This window comes from Grammomys surdaster, unplaced genomic scaffold (assembly GCF_004785775.1).
Source record: "Grammomys surdaster isolate TR1022 unplaced genomic scaffold, NIH_TR_1.0 169, whole genome shotgun sequence".
Lineage (NCBI taxonomy): Eukaryota > Metazoa > Chordata > Mammalia > Rodentia > Muridae > Grammomys > Grammomys surdaster.
The window spans coordinates 7773653-7792061 of NW_021604617.1; the positions used below are offsets into that span (position 1 = coordinate 7773653).

At 51.2% G+C, this 18409-nt stretch overlaps 1 protein-coding gene across 3 annotated transcripts in view; it reads left to right on the plus strand.

The window, feature by feature from the left end:
- Nucleotides 1-203: 203 nt before the first annotated feature.
- Nucleotides 204-18409, plus strand: part of Foxp4 (forkhead box P4) — a 35301-nt gene continuing 17095 nt past the window's right edge. For all 3 annotated transcript variants that reach the window (XM_028766564.1, XM_028766565.1, XM_028766566.1), the window contains exons 1-2: nucleotides 204-436; nucleotides 15638-15733. In XM_028766564.1, the coding sequence (XP_028622397.1) occupies nucleotides 218-436; nucleotides 15638-15733 (315 nt within the window). In that variant the 5' untranslated portion in view covers nucleotides 204-217. The remainder of the gene's footprint in view (nucleotides 437-15637; nucleotides 15734-18409) is intronic.

Genomic DNA, 18409 nt, shown 5'->3' on the forward strand with positions numbered 1-18409 from the left:
CCTCAACCAGGCCTCTAAGGAGAGGATGTCTCTAAGGGTGTCTCAGGAGGAGCTCCTGGGAAGTTGATGAAGAGACACCTCAGAACGGGAGTGGGTTAGGTGGGTGATGGGTGGGGGCAGCTTTCAGTTCAGTCTCAGGTAGAAACTGCCTTGCCCATCTATTCTTAAGCCTCAGCCCCTCCCCCATGTCTCTTCTCCAGGTCCCGATAGAGCGGCAATGATGGTGGAGTCTGCATCGGAGACAATCAGGTCGGCTCCGTCTGGTCAGAACGGCGTGGGCAGCCTCTCTGCGCAGGCTGATGGCGGCGGTGGGGCCGGGACCGCAGGCACGGCCCCGGCTGCGGGTCGGGATGCCTCAGGCAGGGAAGCGGCCAGCGGAGCTGACAGCAATGGCGAGATGAGCCCCGCGGAGCTTCTGCACTTCCAACAGCAACAGGTAGGAGCAGGCTGACCTCCCCAGGCCTTTATCCCACACCCTGTGGGTCACCGGGGTATCACTGCTCTGTTCCGCCCAGCAGCCAACAGCCGGGCTTTTTCGATCCGTGAGAAGGGCCAGCCTCCAGGGACTTCCCTATGTGTCTCCTATCCTGCTGGCTAGCCTGAGCCTGAAGAGCTCTAAATGCTACTCGGAGCCCAAGTTTATGGAGTTTGAAATAGTCCCAGCAAAGCCATAAGGACTGACAGCCGCCTGGGCAGCAGGCTTTGAAAGTCTGTTTTGAGTGCGTGGGTGTCTTGGCTCTTGTAGGCACGTGGCTGGGAAACTGGCTGTATTAGCAGGGTTGAGAGAGGTGCTGTGCACACTGGAATGTCTTTATTTCTACTTTGAACCATCCGCCATTCCAAGTCTGCCTAGGTCCCTGAACTGTGTGAAGAGGTTGAACTTACAGGCACCAGTGGCCAAAGAATCTGAAAGATGTACTAGGAAGGTGGTCACCATACATACATACATACATACATACATACGTTCTTATTAAGATTTATTTTTATATTTTTAATTATGTATATGTCTGCATTCTGCACACAGTATGCATATGTGAGTTCAGGTGCCTGCAAAGGCCCTAAGAGTCAGGTACCAAGGAGCTGGATGCGCTACCTGATATGAGTGCTTGGAATCGAACTCAGGTCCTCTGGTTGAACAGCAAACATTCTTAACCGCTGAGCCACCTCTCCAGCCCAGGCTCGTATTTAAAGGCTCACACTAGGAACCCAGTCTGTGTACCCTTTCCTCTTCTCTGCCTGTAATCTCCACCCTGAAGTGCAGGGCTCCAAGAGTTCAAGCCTGGCCTCTCTGAAGATACAGGGACATTAGGAGGAGACCGTAGTTATGAATGAGCATGGCCCCTACAGCCCAGCCCAGCCCAGGGATTAGGGTAGAAGGGGTCATGCTTACAGAGATGAGAAGAACCAGCCCAGCCAGCCCTAGCCTTGGAGTCCTGTCTGATTTTGCCTCTTAAGCTGTTGCCGATGGCCTGGCCCTTGGACACAGCTGGGAAAGCAAACAGGAGAAGCCCAGATGTTCCCCATCCCATCCTCCTCTGCTGTACAGCCAGGGCCTTCATGCCTCCTCCAGCATCGTCTCTAACCCAGACTCCTCAACTACACTACACCACATCCCATAATACCTAAGGCTTCAGCCGGGCAGTGGTGATGCACGCCTTTAATCCCAGCACTTGGGAGGCAGAGGCAGGAGGATTTCTGAGTTTGAGGCCAGCCTGGTCTACAGAGTGAGTTCCAGGACAGCCAGGGCTACACAGAGAAACCCTGTCTCAAAAAACAAACCTAAAGCTTCAGGCTTGCACTAGAAGCAGCTTACTGGTACTTCAACTGATCAGAGGGCTTCAAAGCAGGGACCTGTCCTCATCTCTGCCAGCACCTTTGTCAGCCATATGACCTCAGCCACTAAAATACTGAGTTCTTAGGGCCAGAAGCAGACAGGTGTGACACTTGTTCTAGGAGGTGTGGACAGGTAGACGACTTAAAGGGTTCTGTGAGTATTGCTTGCGTGTGTGTGCTCCTGTGTGTGGAGGTCAGAGATGGATTTAGGGTGCCTGCCTTAATCACTCTCCATCTTTGTGGGTTGTTGTTTTTTTTTTTTTTTTGGGGTTTGTTTCTGTTTGTTGGTTTTGTTTTGAGACAAGGTCTCACTCTGTAGCCATGGCTGCCCTGGAACTCACAGCGATCCAGCCTCTCCTGGGACTAAAGGAAAAAGTCACCATACCTGGCATCTTATGTTTTATGTTACATTTGTGAAAGTGTGTGTGTGTGTGTGTGTGTGTGTGTGTGTGTGTGTAGTGTTCACATGCTACAGTGCATTTATGAAGCTTCAGAACGTTCTCTTCTTCCCCCATGTGTGACCAAGAGGTCAAACAGGCCTCAGGGATATATGGTCCTTGGGAGTAGGTGGGCAGTCTCCTCTCCCTTCTTAAGCAGTCTCTGTGGGAAGAGACCCACTGAGTCCGTGCTTTCTGCTGGTCTATTTTTTTCCATCAAAATATAACAAACGTGGGTTGGAGAGGTGACCCAGCAGTTAGCAACACTTGTTTGTGCAGAGGGCTTAGGCTTGATCCACAGTACCAGCCTGCAGTTCAACCATCTCCAACTCCAGCCCTCAGAGGATTTGGTGCCCTCTTCTGGCCTCCGTAGGCACCTGCACTCATAATTTAAAATACACACAATTAAAAATAGATCTTAAAACAAAAATACCCCTAGAAGTTTCTGGAGGCCACGTGTTTCGTATGGCCGTTTTGGAGCCCACTATGTCTCTTTACAAAGAGAACTATGCAAAATTTCAGTTGTGGCCAGAGGTCAGAACAGCGGCCTAAACTGGAAACTTTTATTTAAGAGAGAGAGAGAGAGAGAACACCTTGGGGCTAGCAAAATGGCCCAGAGGCCTGCCACCAAGCCTGGTGGCTTGAGTTCAATCCGTAGGACCCACAAGGTAGCAGGAACGAACTAACACCAACAAGCTGTTTCCTGACCTCCACACAGGCACTGTGGCTCCTGTACACACATACATACTCACAAAAGAAATAAATAAAATGTAATTTTCAAAAGCAAAATAGAAAGCCTGCCACAAGGCGTAAACACAGGCCTCTGGGTAACTGGGAGATGTTTGGGCGGGAGAGACAGAACTGTCTGTGCAGATAAAGTTTCTGGGCTCTGCCCTGGACACAGGTCACCTCTTCCCATTACAATCCCACGGTCCAGTTGTTCCTGTCTGCTTTAAGTACCATCCCAAAGTCCTGGAAAATCCTGTATCAGCTTCACAAATAAACCAGGATGGGGATTTGAAGGCAGGCAGAGGTCTATTTTATCCATTTGGGCTCACTATGGGCTAAGTGCCCAGGCCAAGGGAAAAAAAAAAGTCTCATTGGTTCTAAAGCTATGAAGTTTTCAACTAAAGTGAAACCACAGTCTGAGGGTCGTTCTCTCACTTCTAACAGACAAATGGGGGCTGTGTCCCTAATTCACCACTACCACCCCCAAACACAGATGTTATGTTATTATTGGTGAGGTTAACAAGATGGAGAAAAGGAAGTTGCTCTGCTGGGTCTACCCGCCTTTCAGCCACAAGCAGGAAGTCTGCAGAAGACAGCTTTGGGATTCACCCTGTCGTTAAATGTCATTAAGTTACCTTGCCCTCCCTGGGGAGGGGGCCATGTCATTCCCACATCACAGACAAGGCAGCACTGACAGCTTCCAGGTGCCTCATTCAGGGCTGAGCACTGCCCCCTGGCTGAGCACTGCCCCCTGGCTGAGCACTGCCCCCTGGCTGAGCACTGCCCTCTGTCTGAGCACTGCCCCCTGGCTGAGCACTGCCCCCTGGCTGAGCACTCCCTCCTTGTGACTCCCACTGCAGGCACCCAGTCACCTGCTTGGTGTGGAAGGAAGAACTTCTCACACACAGTAGGTGCTAAACACATGTGTGAATGCCTGGTGCTTGAGCATGCTTCTTGCTTGACGGTAAGGGTCTCTTAAAACAAGGAAAAGACGATGGGATAGCTGAGCGAGCTCAAGCCCCAGAGCCCGCAGTGGAAGAAGAAACCCAGCTGTTAAAAGTTGTCCATGCACTTACAGCGTGCCACCTGGGCACCGACATGCATGTGCATACACACTAATAATAAAAAAAATTAATTAAAGAATGTGGAAAACAATAGTAAATGTAAAACCAAGTATAATCACACATGCCAATAATGCCAGCATCCAGGAAGCTGAGGCTGGAGCGTCTCAAGTTTAAGAACAATCTAGACTACTTGGTGAGACCCTTAGGACCACCCTAAGTGGTCCTGGGGCTCTGGAGATGGCTGAGTGGAGACAGTGCATGCATGAGAACCTGAGCTTGGATCCCTGGCACCCACATAAAAGTTGGGTGTCATGGAACAAACCTGTAATCCCAGCATAGTGTTTGGGTGACACGGAGAGAGAGGAATCCCTGGATATGGCTGGCCATTTAGTCTAGTTGAAACTATAAGCAAGCCCCAGGTTCAGTGAGAGACACTGTCACAATAAGGTGGAAATCTGAGTCTGGAGTTGATACAATTTAAATACATTGCGGATGTCCATAACCCTTGAAGAATAGATAAACATTTAAAACAATGTTTTAAATGTAGTAAAGCAATTGAGGAAGATTTCCACTGTCAACCGCTGACCTCAACACATGCACCTGCATGGGTAAGCACTCTGGACACGCATGTGAACACACACACACACAGAGGTGCACACACGCATGTGAACACACACACACAGAGGTGCACAAGCATCCCTGCGGAACATGGTGGCACATGATGAGGTGGAGGCCGGACACTGAGAAAGTCAAGATCATCCTCAGGTACACAGAGTTGGAGGCTAAGCTACACGAATCCCTGTGTCAGAAAAAGGAACGCAGGGAGGACTCTGCCCACTGCCCTGAGTGACCACTCACGGTGCCTGCTTTGAGGCAGAGGTTTGACAGAAAAAGTCTGCAGGCCACATTTTGTTATCTTGTCTTCCAGGGTGTCCCAGCCCTGATCCCTTTGTCTGTGGGTTCCTGTCTATCTGCTGTGGGTAAACAAACCTAGTCCTGGCCTTTAGAAGTAATGAATTGAGAGACAGCCAGACAGGGCTGTCAGAGTCAGGTGGTGGCGGGACCTTCGGCTGGTGCAAACAGTGCTGAAGAGGGCAGCCACGTCACTTCAGAACAAGAGCTTGTGCTCTGTCTCCATGCAACCGCAGGCTGCGACCTTGTTTAAACAGAGGTGAAGGGGTGACCCGGCTTAGCTGCCAGGCCAGTTCTGGCTACAGTCCCTTGCTGTCCCGTTTCAGTATTTCCCAGAGCCTTTATTAGTTAACAGAGATCCTGGAGTGCCAAGCTGTATAGTCACTCTGAGACTTTCCCCAAATCTACTGCTACACTCTCTGTGGAGACTCGATCCTGTGAAGGTGGTGTGGGAGGATCCTTTCAGATCCTTCAGCAGAAACCCTAGGGCAGGGGCTGTAGCTCAGTTGGTAGAGTGCTTGCCCCATATACCTAGTGCAGTGGGTTCGATCCCCAGCATAAACTGGGCACAATGTCATAGGCCTATAACACCTGTACTTGAAAGGTGGAGACAGAAACAAAAACGTAAGAAGTTCAAGGTCATCTGCCACCCTATTGAGTTAGAGGTCACCTTGAACAAGGGATGGTGGAGCCATATTTTGCCTCTGCTATGGAAACTGCTGTGTGAACCCTTTGGGTTTGGACTGTGAGAGGTGTGCCCCTGGTTTGGAAGGTCTTAGGGACTGGTCCAGTTTGCTGACAGACAGCTGGACTTGGAGCCAGGAAGGCTGAACTGACAGGGTGGGGGTATTCAGAGACTCTGGCCACCGAGCTGAAAGGCATCCTGGGCCCCCAGCTTCAGCGTTCCCATTGTCCTTGGGTTGCAGGGGTGACAGGTCAGGGAGGGTCACCAGAGGGTTGCCTAGCGTCTGGGAACTCCCCCTGCGGTTGCCACAGCAACCGGGCCAAATCCCACCCTGGTCACATCCTGTGAGGGAGATTCAAAAGGATTGGGGGCTCCGCACAGTAATGGGCTTTTAACTCACCCCCTCCAAAGAGAAAGAGATGGGGGTTGGGGAGTTGGGGTTGGGGGAGGGGAGAAGAAGAATAGAAAGAGTCTTTCCTCCATCTGGCCCTCTTCTGCCCAAGCTACTTAGAAGGACTGGGTGGAAACGGAGCTTCCAGAGGGGATCAGCCCCGCCCCAGTGCACACAGGCTGCCAACAGTTGTCTGAAGGCTTCCTGCTGGTCAGGGGCCCGTGTCTTCAGGACTCCAGCCTCATGCCCTGGATTCCGCTGCTTCAGCTCTGGCCCCTGTAACTTCTCTTTGTCCAACTGGAGATGGAGTTCCTCCCTAGAGGAGCTGGGGTGTACAGAGAGATACAACCCAGAGTGGGGAGTGCTGCAGAACTGTATCTCGGGCACCAAAGTAGATGGGGAAAGGCTGCCCTCCGTTTTCTGAATTAGTAAGCCAAGGGTCACCCTTCTGCCAAAAGGTAGCCCCTTTAGGAGAGAGAAAAGGGCCCGAGGCTTGGGGGAGGGACCCCTCCCCTTTTTCATGGCAGAAGATGTATCCCCAATGAGGAGCTAGAGGAGGATTTGGGGGATCTTTTTTACCTGAAGGCTTAGGGTAGGGTTGAAGGGGGAAGGGTTGTGTCCTAACCACCCATAGGGCTCCCCTAAAACCTTCTGTGGGAGCTAGTGTTACTCTGAGATGCTGTAATAGGAGTCCTGGGGAAGAAAGGAATCTGCCAGTTTGTAGACTAAACCCAGCCCTCTGTAGAATTAGCTGGGGTCAGGCAGTGCAGGATAGACCTGCTTGAACTCTACAGCTAAGACAGAGAACCTGACTATGGACCGAACCACCTTCTCCACCTCTGTACTTTCAGTCCTTGTCGGTCCTTGTCGGTGGCTGGATACCATCTCTTCAAACATTGGGACTGCTTTCCTTTCTCTTGCAACACCATGCCAAGCTGGCTCTGGCTGTCACTGGGAGCTAAGCTGTTGAGAAGCTCACCTGTGCTGCTGCCTGCAAGAGAAGGATGGAGGAGCCCTCCAAGGACCAGGTCCTTTCTGGGCTGTAGCCCCTTGGCTGCTTTGCACCTGCAGAGGTCGACCTTTTCATGAAGAGGGAGCCCTCTGTAGAGGTGGCGGGAGAATCTGTGACTGTACCAGGATGTCTCCCACCCTCGAGGGCCTGTCTGCGTGTGCTTCGCTGGGTTTCATTGTAATGGTTCTAATTTGAGAATGCGCCGATGTCATTTTTACGAGGCTGGTGTAAAAAAAAAAAAATTTACAGCCTTTTCCAAAAAGCTTTCTTTTAAAAAAAAAAAAAAAATTAGAGAGAGAGAGAGAACCAAGGGAAGAAAAGTAGAATCACTTTGAAGGTTTTATAGTCTCCCCCGCCACACAATCCCCCCCCCCTCCGTGTAATTTCATCTTTGTCTCTTCATTGGAGGACAAAGCCTTACTGGTCAAGAACTTGTGTCTTTTCCTGAGGTCAGTTCCCTCTGTGATGCCTGCCACTGACCTCAGGCCTCTGACCCCCTTTCTCTGCCACCCCCTCATGTCTGTCTGAAAAGAGTTTTGAGGGGTGGATGAGTGTGGAGGAACACTTATTAGATACTTGCTGTTTATTAGCCGGGGGTTAGATATCACTTTCTGCTCAAAGTCTTCCGAGGATCCCCCAATCTCTGGGTGTTGAATGAGGTAACCTTTATCCGACCTGCCTGGAAAGCAGGCACACACCTGTAGTCCGTGCACTGAGAGGCTGAGAGGAAAGTCATATGCTTAAGGATAGCTCACAAATAGCAGTATTTTTTCTTTAAAACCAGAAATAGATGAGGCTAGAGAGATGGCTTAGTGTTTTAAGAGCACTGACTTTCTCCTTGAGGACTGTGGTTTGATTCCCAGCTCCTCCCTGTGACTCACAACTGTCTGTAATCTGATCCCCTTTTCTGATCTCTGTGGGCAACAGGCATATATGTGGTACATAGACACACATGCAGGCAAAAAGCAAACAAAAAAGACCATACACACTAAAAGAAAAAATATTAAAGATGGACTGGAGAGGTGGCACAGTGGTTAAGAGCACTGACTGCTCTTCCAGAGGTCCTGAGTTCAATTCCCAGTAGTCACATGGTAGCTCACAACCATCTATAATGGGTTCTGATGCCCTCTTCTGGTGTGTCTGAAGATCAACAGTGCAAATAAATCTTTTTTTAACTTAAAAATATTATTAAAGACAAAAACCTTCAGATCAAAGACATGACCCAGTCAAGTAAAATGCTTGGTAAACAAGCATGAAGACCTGTGTTCTGGTCCCTGTCTCCATTTAAAGGGCCTGGAATCTTAGTGCTGAAAAGGCAGAGACTTGCAGTTGTTGGCCAGCTAGCCCAGCCAAATGAGAGACACTGTCTCAAAATACAAAGGAGGCGCTATTGAGGAAGATACCCGGTGTCGACCATTGGCCTCCACATGCAGGCTCACACATGTGTGATAGGCCTGATGTTTTGCTTTTTCTACCCCAGGGCCTTTGCACCACCTGTTTCTCAGCCTTGAATATTCTCCCTGGGAAGGATTGGGGTCTCTATGGTGAGGAATCTCCTCAGAAGCCTCCCTGTAGGGCTTTATGTAGCTCGCCTTTCTCAGCATATGGCTTAGGTGCCTCAGGATTTGTTTGTCTGGTGGTTGTTTGGCCCTCTAAACTAGGTAGGCCAGGCAGTTAAGAGTTGTTACTTGAACTTTACAGTGGCTCCTGGGACAGTAAGTAGGTCAGTGACTGAGTTGTCCTGGGCCTGAAGCTGACAGCCTAAGAATGTTTCTTAGATATGAGACTCTGGGATGGGTTTAAGTAGCATCCCCTGAGGCCTTCTGGGCTTCCCTTCACCTAAATCCAGCCTGCCCCCAGACACATTCATGATCAGCACAAAACCAGTCAGGTGGCTCAGGGGCTGAGGATGCTTGCTTGCCCTGTATGCTCAGATGATCTGAGTTCCATCCCTGAAGCTCACATAACTGTCAACACAATATGGATGAGACTGAATTCCAGTTTTGTCAAGCATTTCCAGAGGCACACGAGAAAGCGTGGTGTTTACTGATTAGGGCTGCCCTCGGCACCACCCATGGACATGGTTGGTGTGGAGTCCCCCATCCCGTGTCAGGCTTGCACTCCTCTTCCCTGCAGAGCCCAGCCTTAGGTCTGGTGGACACAGGTCCTACTCATGCCACTGTGTCTCTGGGTGAGCCCTGAGCCCCTTTCTGGGCTCTCCGACATTCCTTTACTGGTAGAATATTCAGACCAATCGCTGAGTTATAACCGGCCATTTAGACCCTACTTGGCTGGATACCCTCCAACACTCAAGGCTCCCAGGCAGGGGATACTCTTCCAGCACGTTCCTGGTTCTCCACACACATGGAGCGGTGGGGAAGGGCCAACACAAACTGGGGTCCTCAGCCTGTCAAAAGGCTCTGAACATCCCTGTACCCATCTTCAACCGCATAGCCTCAGCCCAGAGGTGGGAGATCCCTCTTCCCTGAGACTTGTTCTTTTTTAAAATTTATTTATTTTTGTTTTATATAAGTTGGTGTTTCATCTGCATGTGTGAGGGAGCTGGGTCTCCTGAGACAGGAGTTACAGACAGTTGTGAGCTGCCATGTCAGTGCTGGGAATTGAACCCCGGACCTCTGGAAGAGCAGCCAGTGCTCTTAACCTCTGAGCCATCTCTCTATCCCCAAGACTTGTTCTTTTCAACGCAGCCAACCCTGTTCTCAGCTTTCAGCTTCAGCCTCTGTTCTAGACCCTTGCTGGATGCTTTCTGACCCCATCCGCCTGCCATAGACACTTGCTGATGACTTGGGGTGCAGGAGGGGGTGTTCCTTAAGGGAGCTTCTCAAGCTTGAGGAAGTACAGGGGAAAGGTGTGAGCCAGGAGAGGTGAAGCCAGCCAAACCTTCATTCAGGTGGTACTGTGCAACAACCAAGAGTACTCAGTGGAAGCCCAGTGATGATGACAATACTTTGGTTCTGCTTGTCAGGTGCTGAGCTAAGTCCTCCTTGTGTGTTGTCCCATGTGTTTCTACCCAGGATCCATGTGAATGGGAGTTAGAACTCACTCCAGCTTTTCAGAGGAACAGACTGAGAGTCAGACTTTGCTAAGGTTGCTCAGCACAAAGTGGGAGGGGAGAGGTCTCTGTCTCATCCCTTTTGCCTGGGTCTGTGTGCTGAGTGAACAATACAGCCCTCCCCTAGAGGAGGATAGCCTTGGCCCACAAAACATAGCATAGTGTGTGTTGGTTTTTTGTTTTTGTTTTGTTTTGAGATGAAGTATCATGTCGCTCAGGCTAGCCTCAAACCCACTTATGTATTTAAGGATGGCACTAAACTAACTTTCTTTTTCCTCTTGCTTTTCCTCCTTCTCCTTCTTCTCCTCCTTCTCCTCTCCCTCCCCCCTCCTCCTCCTTCTTCTCCTTCCTCCTCTTCTTTGGTTTCGGTTTTTGCTGTCCTGGAATTCAGTCTGTAGACCAGGCTGGCCTCCAAACTCAGCGATCCATCTGCCTCTGCCTCCTGAGCTGAGATTACAGGCATTTGCCACCTAGACTGGTTTTATGTGACACTGGAGATAAAATAGGTTTCATCCTGTTTCATGACAAGAGCTTTGTGCATGCAAGTCAAACAGTCTAGTACCTTAAGTGTAGATGGTATACAGTACCTACAGTAAGCTGCGTCCCCAGCCCACGTTTGCTTTGCAGTTCGAAGACTGGGAAGAGAAAAAGAGGGCTGGAGGGGGAGGTTGTTCTCTAATTTTCAGTCCCATCAACCCTCTTTCCTTTCTTATCCCTCAAGATTTCCCTGATGGCACAGGCCTTTAACCCCAGCACTCAGGAGTCAGAGGCAGCCAGGGCTCTAAGCTCCAGGGCAGCCAAGACTGCGTAGTGAGACTCTGTCTCAAAAAAGCAGAAACAAAACCAAAAAGATTTCCTGATGGCTTATCCCATGTCAGGCATCTGAACAGCTTTCCTTCTCAGGGGCTATGCTTAAGAAACTCTGGGACAGCCCTAGTCTCCTTCCCTATCTCAGCCTGCTTCACCCACCTTGCCTGTTCAGAGCACTAGAAGCTTGAACTGGAGAATGAAATCTGTAGACCTCATAGTTTTGCTTACAGCCTTGGGGCCCTTTCACGAGGCCCTGTCACCTTGGACCTGTTTCCTTGTCTTTAAAGTGAGCATAGGTTTGTTTATCTGTTCATTTGTTTATTTACATGTGTCCCAGAAAAAGGAATCAGATCCCATTGCAGATGGTTGTGAGCCATCATGTGGTTGCTGGGAATTGAACTCAGGACCTCTGGAAGAGCAGCCAGTACTCTTAAACCACTGAGCCATCTCTCTCTGTCCTTTAAAGTGAACATAGTTCTACCTGCCTGGCCTAGCTTAGTGCAGGTGGTGCTTCTGCCGAGCTCCTTCAGCGTCCACAGAAGTGCTCTGGCTCTGGCACTGTGGGCCTCTTAGGTACCCTGACATTCTCCAGAAGTTGGATACTGCAAGGCTTGTTTTTGAACTGGGATCAGCCTGTGCCAGCCTTCCACACTTAGCCTCGATCCACATGGACTTTGTGTGCAGGGATTATGACTTCTGTGTGCTGGGATGGGAAGCTCACAGCTGCAGTTGACAACATCTGTGCTCTTACAGGGTTCGGTGAAGTGACTTAGTCGGTAAAGGGCTTGCAGTGTAAACCTGACCTTCTGAGTTCAAACCCCAGAATCCATGTAAAGGAGAAAGGGGGAAACATACTCCACAAAGTTATCCTCTGATCCCTGCATGCATACACACATGCACATACATGCACACATACTTACATGCATACACACTTACATGTATGTACACACTTACATGCACACACACATACTTACACACACATGCTTACATGCACACACTCTTTCATGTATTTCATGTATACACACACACACACACACACACACACACACACGATGGCTGGCTCTAGTCTGGACAGCATCATTAAAATAGATGAGCCAAGCTGTGAGGTCAGAGCCTGTTGCTTCCGTATCTCAGAGACTGTGGGCCCAATGGTTCGTTCAGCCCTCAGTGGCAGGGACAGAAAAGACTTTGATACTTGGTGCTTTACACCGCTGGATAAATGAAACGCAAATGAAGCTCGGGTGTCTTAGACCTGCCTGACCCAATAGGCAAGCAGTGTACAAAAAAGGCAGCCCAGAGTTGGGGGGGCGCCCAAGGCTCCCAGAACACTAGCCTCAGTCAGGGCCTAGATGTATGGACAGCAAAGCCCATGGCATAAAGTAGAGCCCAGAACAGCAGTCATGGCCCACGGAGCAACGTGTGGCATACATACCGTGGCATCCAAGGAGCTTAGCCCACAGCCCTGGAATCTCCCACACACACCATTTGGCACTGACAGTGTATTCTTTAGGTGGTATTAGGTTCCAGCTGGGTCGTGGCTGGCTCTAGGCAAGCATGAGAAAGGAACTTACCTTGTCCATCGGCCTCCCATCACCAGGCCAAGGCCTGTGTGTGGTGAGAAGAGGAGGGTGAGTTAGTGAGTGAATGAATGAATGAGTGGATGACTGAGCTGCCTGGAGACACATGGCAGGCTTCTGGTGCCCCCGCATCCTTCTCCAGTCTTTCCTCTTGCCTCCCCAGGACGGCTCAGCTTTCTGCCTGCCGTGCGAGTTACATCCAGTCCTCTCTGTCCCTGCCACATTGTCACATCCCATCCTGTGTGCTGTCACTCTGTAGGAACACCTCTTTTTCCTCCTTGTCCCCTGAGGATCTGGCCCTCCGAGACTTGAGACTTCTCTGGGAGGCCTGCTCAGAGCTCCACAGCTCTGAGGTCCTTCTGTGTGGGGATAGGAGCCGCTACCACCTAACATGACCTAGCACACAGTAGGCACTTCACGCCAATGAAGGTGGGAAAGAGAAGGGAGGCAAGGACCAGACAACTCTGTCCAGGGAACAGAGTAGGGAGAACCTGGCCCAAGTGGGAGATGCCTAGAGCAGGGTGGAGGGAGGGAAAAGGAGCTTATGAGGTGGGGGGTGGAAGGCCCATTTCCTCCAAAAATGAGATTGTGGGGCTCTGTCATGGCCCCCACCTTGTAAATCTTGTAATTTCGTGCTCCAGGGAACCACAAAGTAAGAGAATGGGTGAGGAATAAATTCAACTCCCCTGGTTACCCTGCAGCCCCAGAGACTGGTCAGGTTCTCCTTCCTCAACTCCCCCCCCCCAACTTCCCCAGAAATCCCTCTGCTGCAGTTCCCCCCACATCTGGGCTTTGTCCCCTTCCCACTGACCAGTGTCTCTTTTGAATCTCCTGTGCAGGTTAGCTCTGGGGTCAACCCCCACTCCCACCACCTTGTCTCTTACCCTGGCTGCCCTTTCATCCAACTTTAGAGGGCAAGAAACATTATGTAAGGTTAGACCTGGAAGCCAATAAAATCTAGGCAACATCCTGAGGGACCCTAGGCCACCTCCTCCCTTCTCCTCACCAGCTTTTCTTCCTATAATCTCAGAGTCTCTTGACCCAGGAAGGTCAGATTTCTGCTTTCTAAAGAAAACCTTTTGGGAGAGGCAGTGTTCTGACTCCGCCTGGAAGTCTGGAACATTTGGGGCGGGGAGAAGCTGGGGGTGGTCAGGGTCCAGGGCTGCCAAGAAGCACACGTTCCCAGAGATACACCATCGAGTATTTAGATAGCATCCGAAGGTAAACGAGACTGAAAGCCCAGGAAGCCGTGCCAGTCAACACTAGGAAGGGCCACGCAGGTGGATTGTATATAAATAGTTACCCTGGGTACACAGTGGGTGCTCAGAGGGTGTTTGCCGAGCTATGAGTGTCCACCACACACATCCCTGGTACTGGAGAGCTGGAGGTGTGGCTCACAGGAAGAGCGCTTTCCGAAGGATGTGTGGGAGGGCCTGGGCTTGATCAAATGGAGAAGCATTGGAAAGAGGGTACAGGCAGAAGGAAAGAAAAGAGTTTATCCTAAAAGATTCTGGGGGAGAAGAGTGGGACCCACGTGAGAAAGAAACAGGTGTGTGTGGCAGTGTGAGGGCCAGCCACAAGTCGGGCATCTTCAGCAAGTGTGGGCTGAGGGGGTGCGGGGGCGGCAGCTAAGTAGAGAGCCACCTGGGAATTACCCAGAAGAAAAGGGTACAGACGTCCCAAGTGCCAGCGAGGCTGCGGCTGCGGCGGGAAGCATTGGCCTTTTAATCCCTCTGAGTGATCCTGAAGTGGGTAGTGTCCCAGTTTTCCGGATAAAGAGAGGAATAAAGAGACATAACCACTGAGATATGGGATGACTTACCCAAGGTCACAGCCAGCAAACTACGGGAGCTGGGATTGCAGCCTGTATCCGCCTAGTGCCAGAGCCCTGCCTCCAGGGCCTGGATACCTGTGCTTCAGCTCTCTAGGAGGCCTTTAAGGAGCCTGGAGCTGACTGGACAAGTCCCCACTGTCACCACCTCCACCTCTGGGTCTTAGGGACAAGGTCTTGGCTGAGCCCTTATTCCAGGCCCAGATCCATATTCCAGGCCCAGATCCATATTCCTTGTCCCCTCAGTCTCATGCCAGACCCTTCCCCTCCTATCCCCAGCTGCACCCCAACTCCACGGCCTATTCCTGGGATCCCTTTGGCTCTGGCCTTTGTCACTGTAGCCACCAAGCCCAGGCACCCATGTGACTAATCATTTAGACACAGCCTTCAAATATGATCAGTCTCCTCGAGGCCAGTGACCCTTCCCCTCCACCAACCTGCGCGTCCTAGCTGCACGGCTAGTCTCGCTCGTTCCCGGAGCTCCTTGATTGACATCCACCCCCTCCGCTCCTGGACTTCCTGGACCGATCAGCTGATCTCGGGACAAGTTACTGACTTAACTTCCTAGGGATTTAGCTGCCTCCTCTGGAAGAGGAAGCTGATAGGCTACCTCGAAGCTTTGTAAAGGGAGATCCAGAGCTTGCCTGCAGCCTTGAGTGATGGCAACGGATTTCTGAGTTCAAGGCCAGCGTGGTGGTGAACATAGTGAATTCCAGAGCAGCCATAGCCTTTCTCAAAGATAGATAGATAGATAGATAGATAGATAGATAGATAGATAGATAGAAGATAGATGATAGATAGATAGACAGACAAGATAGATATAGATAGATGATAGAAAGACAGATAGATGATTGATAGATAGATAGATAGATAGATAGATAGACAGATGTCTGTAAAGCCCCAGTCACGTGGGTGCTCCATAGAAAGCAGCTGCTGTTCTCCCCCGAGCTCACCCTCCTGCACTTCTACCTGGAGTCCTTGTGACCCTTGACCCCTTCATTTGTTGTCTTAATTGAAAACCAACGGACTCTCTGAGCCCTGGGTGAGTCCTGGAAGGCTGCACTGTGATCCTGTTCTCGGTGACTCCTCCCTCCATCCTTACCCCAAGGTCACACGGACCTGTGATTCCCCCCTCACTACCTTCTGCCTTCCCCCTTACTGCCCGACCCCCTCCACCCACCCACCCCCAACCCCTTCTCCCACTTCCCTGTACTCATCCCTGATCCCAGCCGCTTCCGAAGGCCTTGCTGGGGCCTCTCACTGACTCAGCCCCTGTCTTACAGGCTCTCCAGGTGGCCCGGCAGTTCCTGTTGCAGCAAGCCTCCAGCCTGAACTCCCCGGGGAACAATGACAGTAAACAGTCGGCCTCTGCGGTGCAGGTGAGAAGGAGGGACCCACCCATACTAGGCAGGAGTGGGAAGGGGGACAGGGCTAGGGGTGGAGGTATTCTTGGTGGGGTGAGGGCTGTCAAAGACCACTCAGAGAGGGCCAGACTTTCCAAGCTCCATGCTTCTGAAAGAAGTACAATCATTGCTGGGCGGGGCGGAGACACTAACACCTCTCTCGTCTCCTCCGGATCAGCCTGGCCTGGGTCCGCCTAGCTTCTTTGTCTGCACCTCTCTGGACCTGACTCACTGGGGTTCCTCCCACTGGCTCTCAGACAGTCCTCCTTCTTCCCAACGTGTTACCCGGTCCCTAAACTGAGTCTAGGCCCCGCCCAGGTTTCTCAGTTGAAGAATCACTAAGTCTCCCTCCCCCTCCCCCCCCCCCGCGCGGCCTCTCCCCGTTTCCTGTCTCTTGACATCTCTCTGTCTCTTCTGTTTTCCTTTGCACAATCTGCCCTTTTTCCCTTCCCCCCTCCCCCCCAGCCTGTCGGCCCATCTGGCTGGCTGGAGGGGGAGGGGGAGCGGGAGGGGGTGGGGAAGCCTGGCCTTCTGTTTACCTTTTGTGTCACAAAGAACTTGGGAGAATTGCAGTCTGGGTCCCATTGGGTCACTACTCTGGCAAACAGCCTTCCACTCAGCATCCCCCCCCTCCTCCCTCCTGGGGGGGGGGGCGGGGAGGGCTGAGGACCGAGGAGAAGATTAAGCCGGACTCTGAAAGGAAGTTTATGTAAGGGGGAAAGGGGGACGGGGTGGGCACTGTGCAATGTTGATCCTGAGCCCTCTGGGGCCTTAGGGGACCTGGGAGACATAAGAGAACAGAGACATGAGGTAGGTTCAGGGTGCTCTCAGGACGCAGGTCTGAGCGTGGTCCTGGGAGAGGGCCCAGCACCCAGAGACAAGTTATCTGTGTTTGGGTTTTCTTTTTTTATTTTCTTTTTTTTTTTTTTTTTTTCTGTTTTGGTTTTTCGGGACAGGGTTTCTCTGTGTAGTTCTGGCTGTCCTGGAACTCACTCTGTAGACCAGGCTGGCCTTGAACTCAGAAATCCACCTGCCTCTGCCTCCCATGTGCTGGGATTAAAGGCGTGCGCCACCACTGCCCGGACTGGGTTTTCTTTTTAAAGCTTATGTATGGAAAGGGCCTTGAAAATGTTCAGGGTGCCAGACAGCTGTGCAACCATGCTGGTCAGCAGTCTCTGAGCAAGCTAAGCATCCGAAGACTCCAAGTGGAGTGCTGGCAAAGGGGTGTGGCTGAGGTGGGGGGGACAAAGAGAGAGTGGGGGCACATCTCCAGGGCTATCAGACTAGGTCTCACAGGATGAGGGATCGCCCCACGGTTATTCTCTGAGTCTACAGCAACCATGCTGGCCTGGCTTAGGAACTTCTTGTAAAACAGGGAGGTGTGAGCTGTAGGACCGGAACCTGACTGCCCCCACTTCCACAGTTGGAAAGCGCCTCATGAACCCCAGCAGGACAGGAGTTGTTGGGTCACTCTGGAGGAGAACCAGCATCAGGGGGGACTTTCCAGCTGGGAGGATGGTCTGAAAGTCACTTCCTTAGCAAGCCTTCCCTGCCAATGCAAGTGGCTGTGTTGGGCTCTGAGAGAGAAAAGATGCTTTTATTTTTACTTTCTCACCTCCCAGGAATCAGCTTCCCCACGCATTCAGCAGATACCAAGTACTTCTTTTTTTTTTCTTTCATGTGTGTGCACATATGTGCATATTTGTGTGTACATATGAGCCAGAAGGATAACCTCATGTGTCATCCCCAAAATAGCCTCAGAGTCCTCACCATCCTCTGAGACAGTCTCACGGTACCATACTGGCTGGCCAACAGGTCCCAGGGGTGGCTGTTGAAGTTCAGACTCCAGGACTTCTCAAGCATTTACCAAATGAGCCACCCCACCCACCCCATCCTGCCACCCTGGATCCAGAGTGCTTATCCTAGGCTGGCCCTCATACCCATGGGACAGCTGCTATTATTAATCCATTTGCAAATGAGGAAAAAAAAAAAACAGGACTCTGAGAGGGTGTCTAACTAGTCCAAAGTCACTCCATGCCCTAATTTCTGTTGCTGTGATAAAGTACTCTGACACTGAACAGTTTAGAGCTGGGAGGGTTTATTAGGCTCATGAGTCCAGGCGACGTTCATTACAGGGAACGCAAGGCTGGAACTCAAGGTGGCTAGGCACATCACATCCAAGAGCAGAGAGAATGAATGCGTGCGTGCCCAGAGTCGCTTGCCTTCTCTCCCTTTAACACAGTGCAGGGAGGGATGTGAACATGCAACTCATTTTCAGGCTAGGTTCCCCCCAACACACACCTGTCAATTAATGTAACCAAGACCATCCCTCACAGGCGCTCCGACTGCCCAACCTGATCTAGACTGTCCCTCGCTGGGACTCTCTTCTCAAGTGATCCTAGGTTGTGTGGAGTTGCCGATTAAAACCTTCACACCCTGCAAACAAGGGCAGGGAGCACACTGAGCCCAAAGAACTGGCTTCAGGGCTCAGTTTTCTAAGGTTCCTCGATCAGAGAAGTCCAGTGCCATTGAAGGCCCTGGAGTCCCAGGGACGTGGGGTCCTTGAGGCTGGCTGAAGCTGAGCTCACACACACACACACACACACAGAGAGAGAGAGAGAGAGAGAGAGAGAGAGAGAGAGAGAGAGAGAG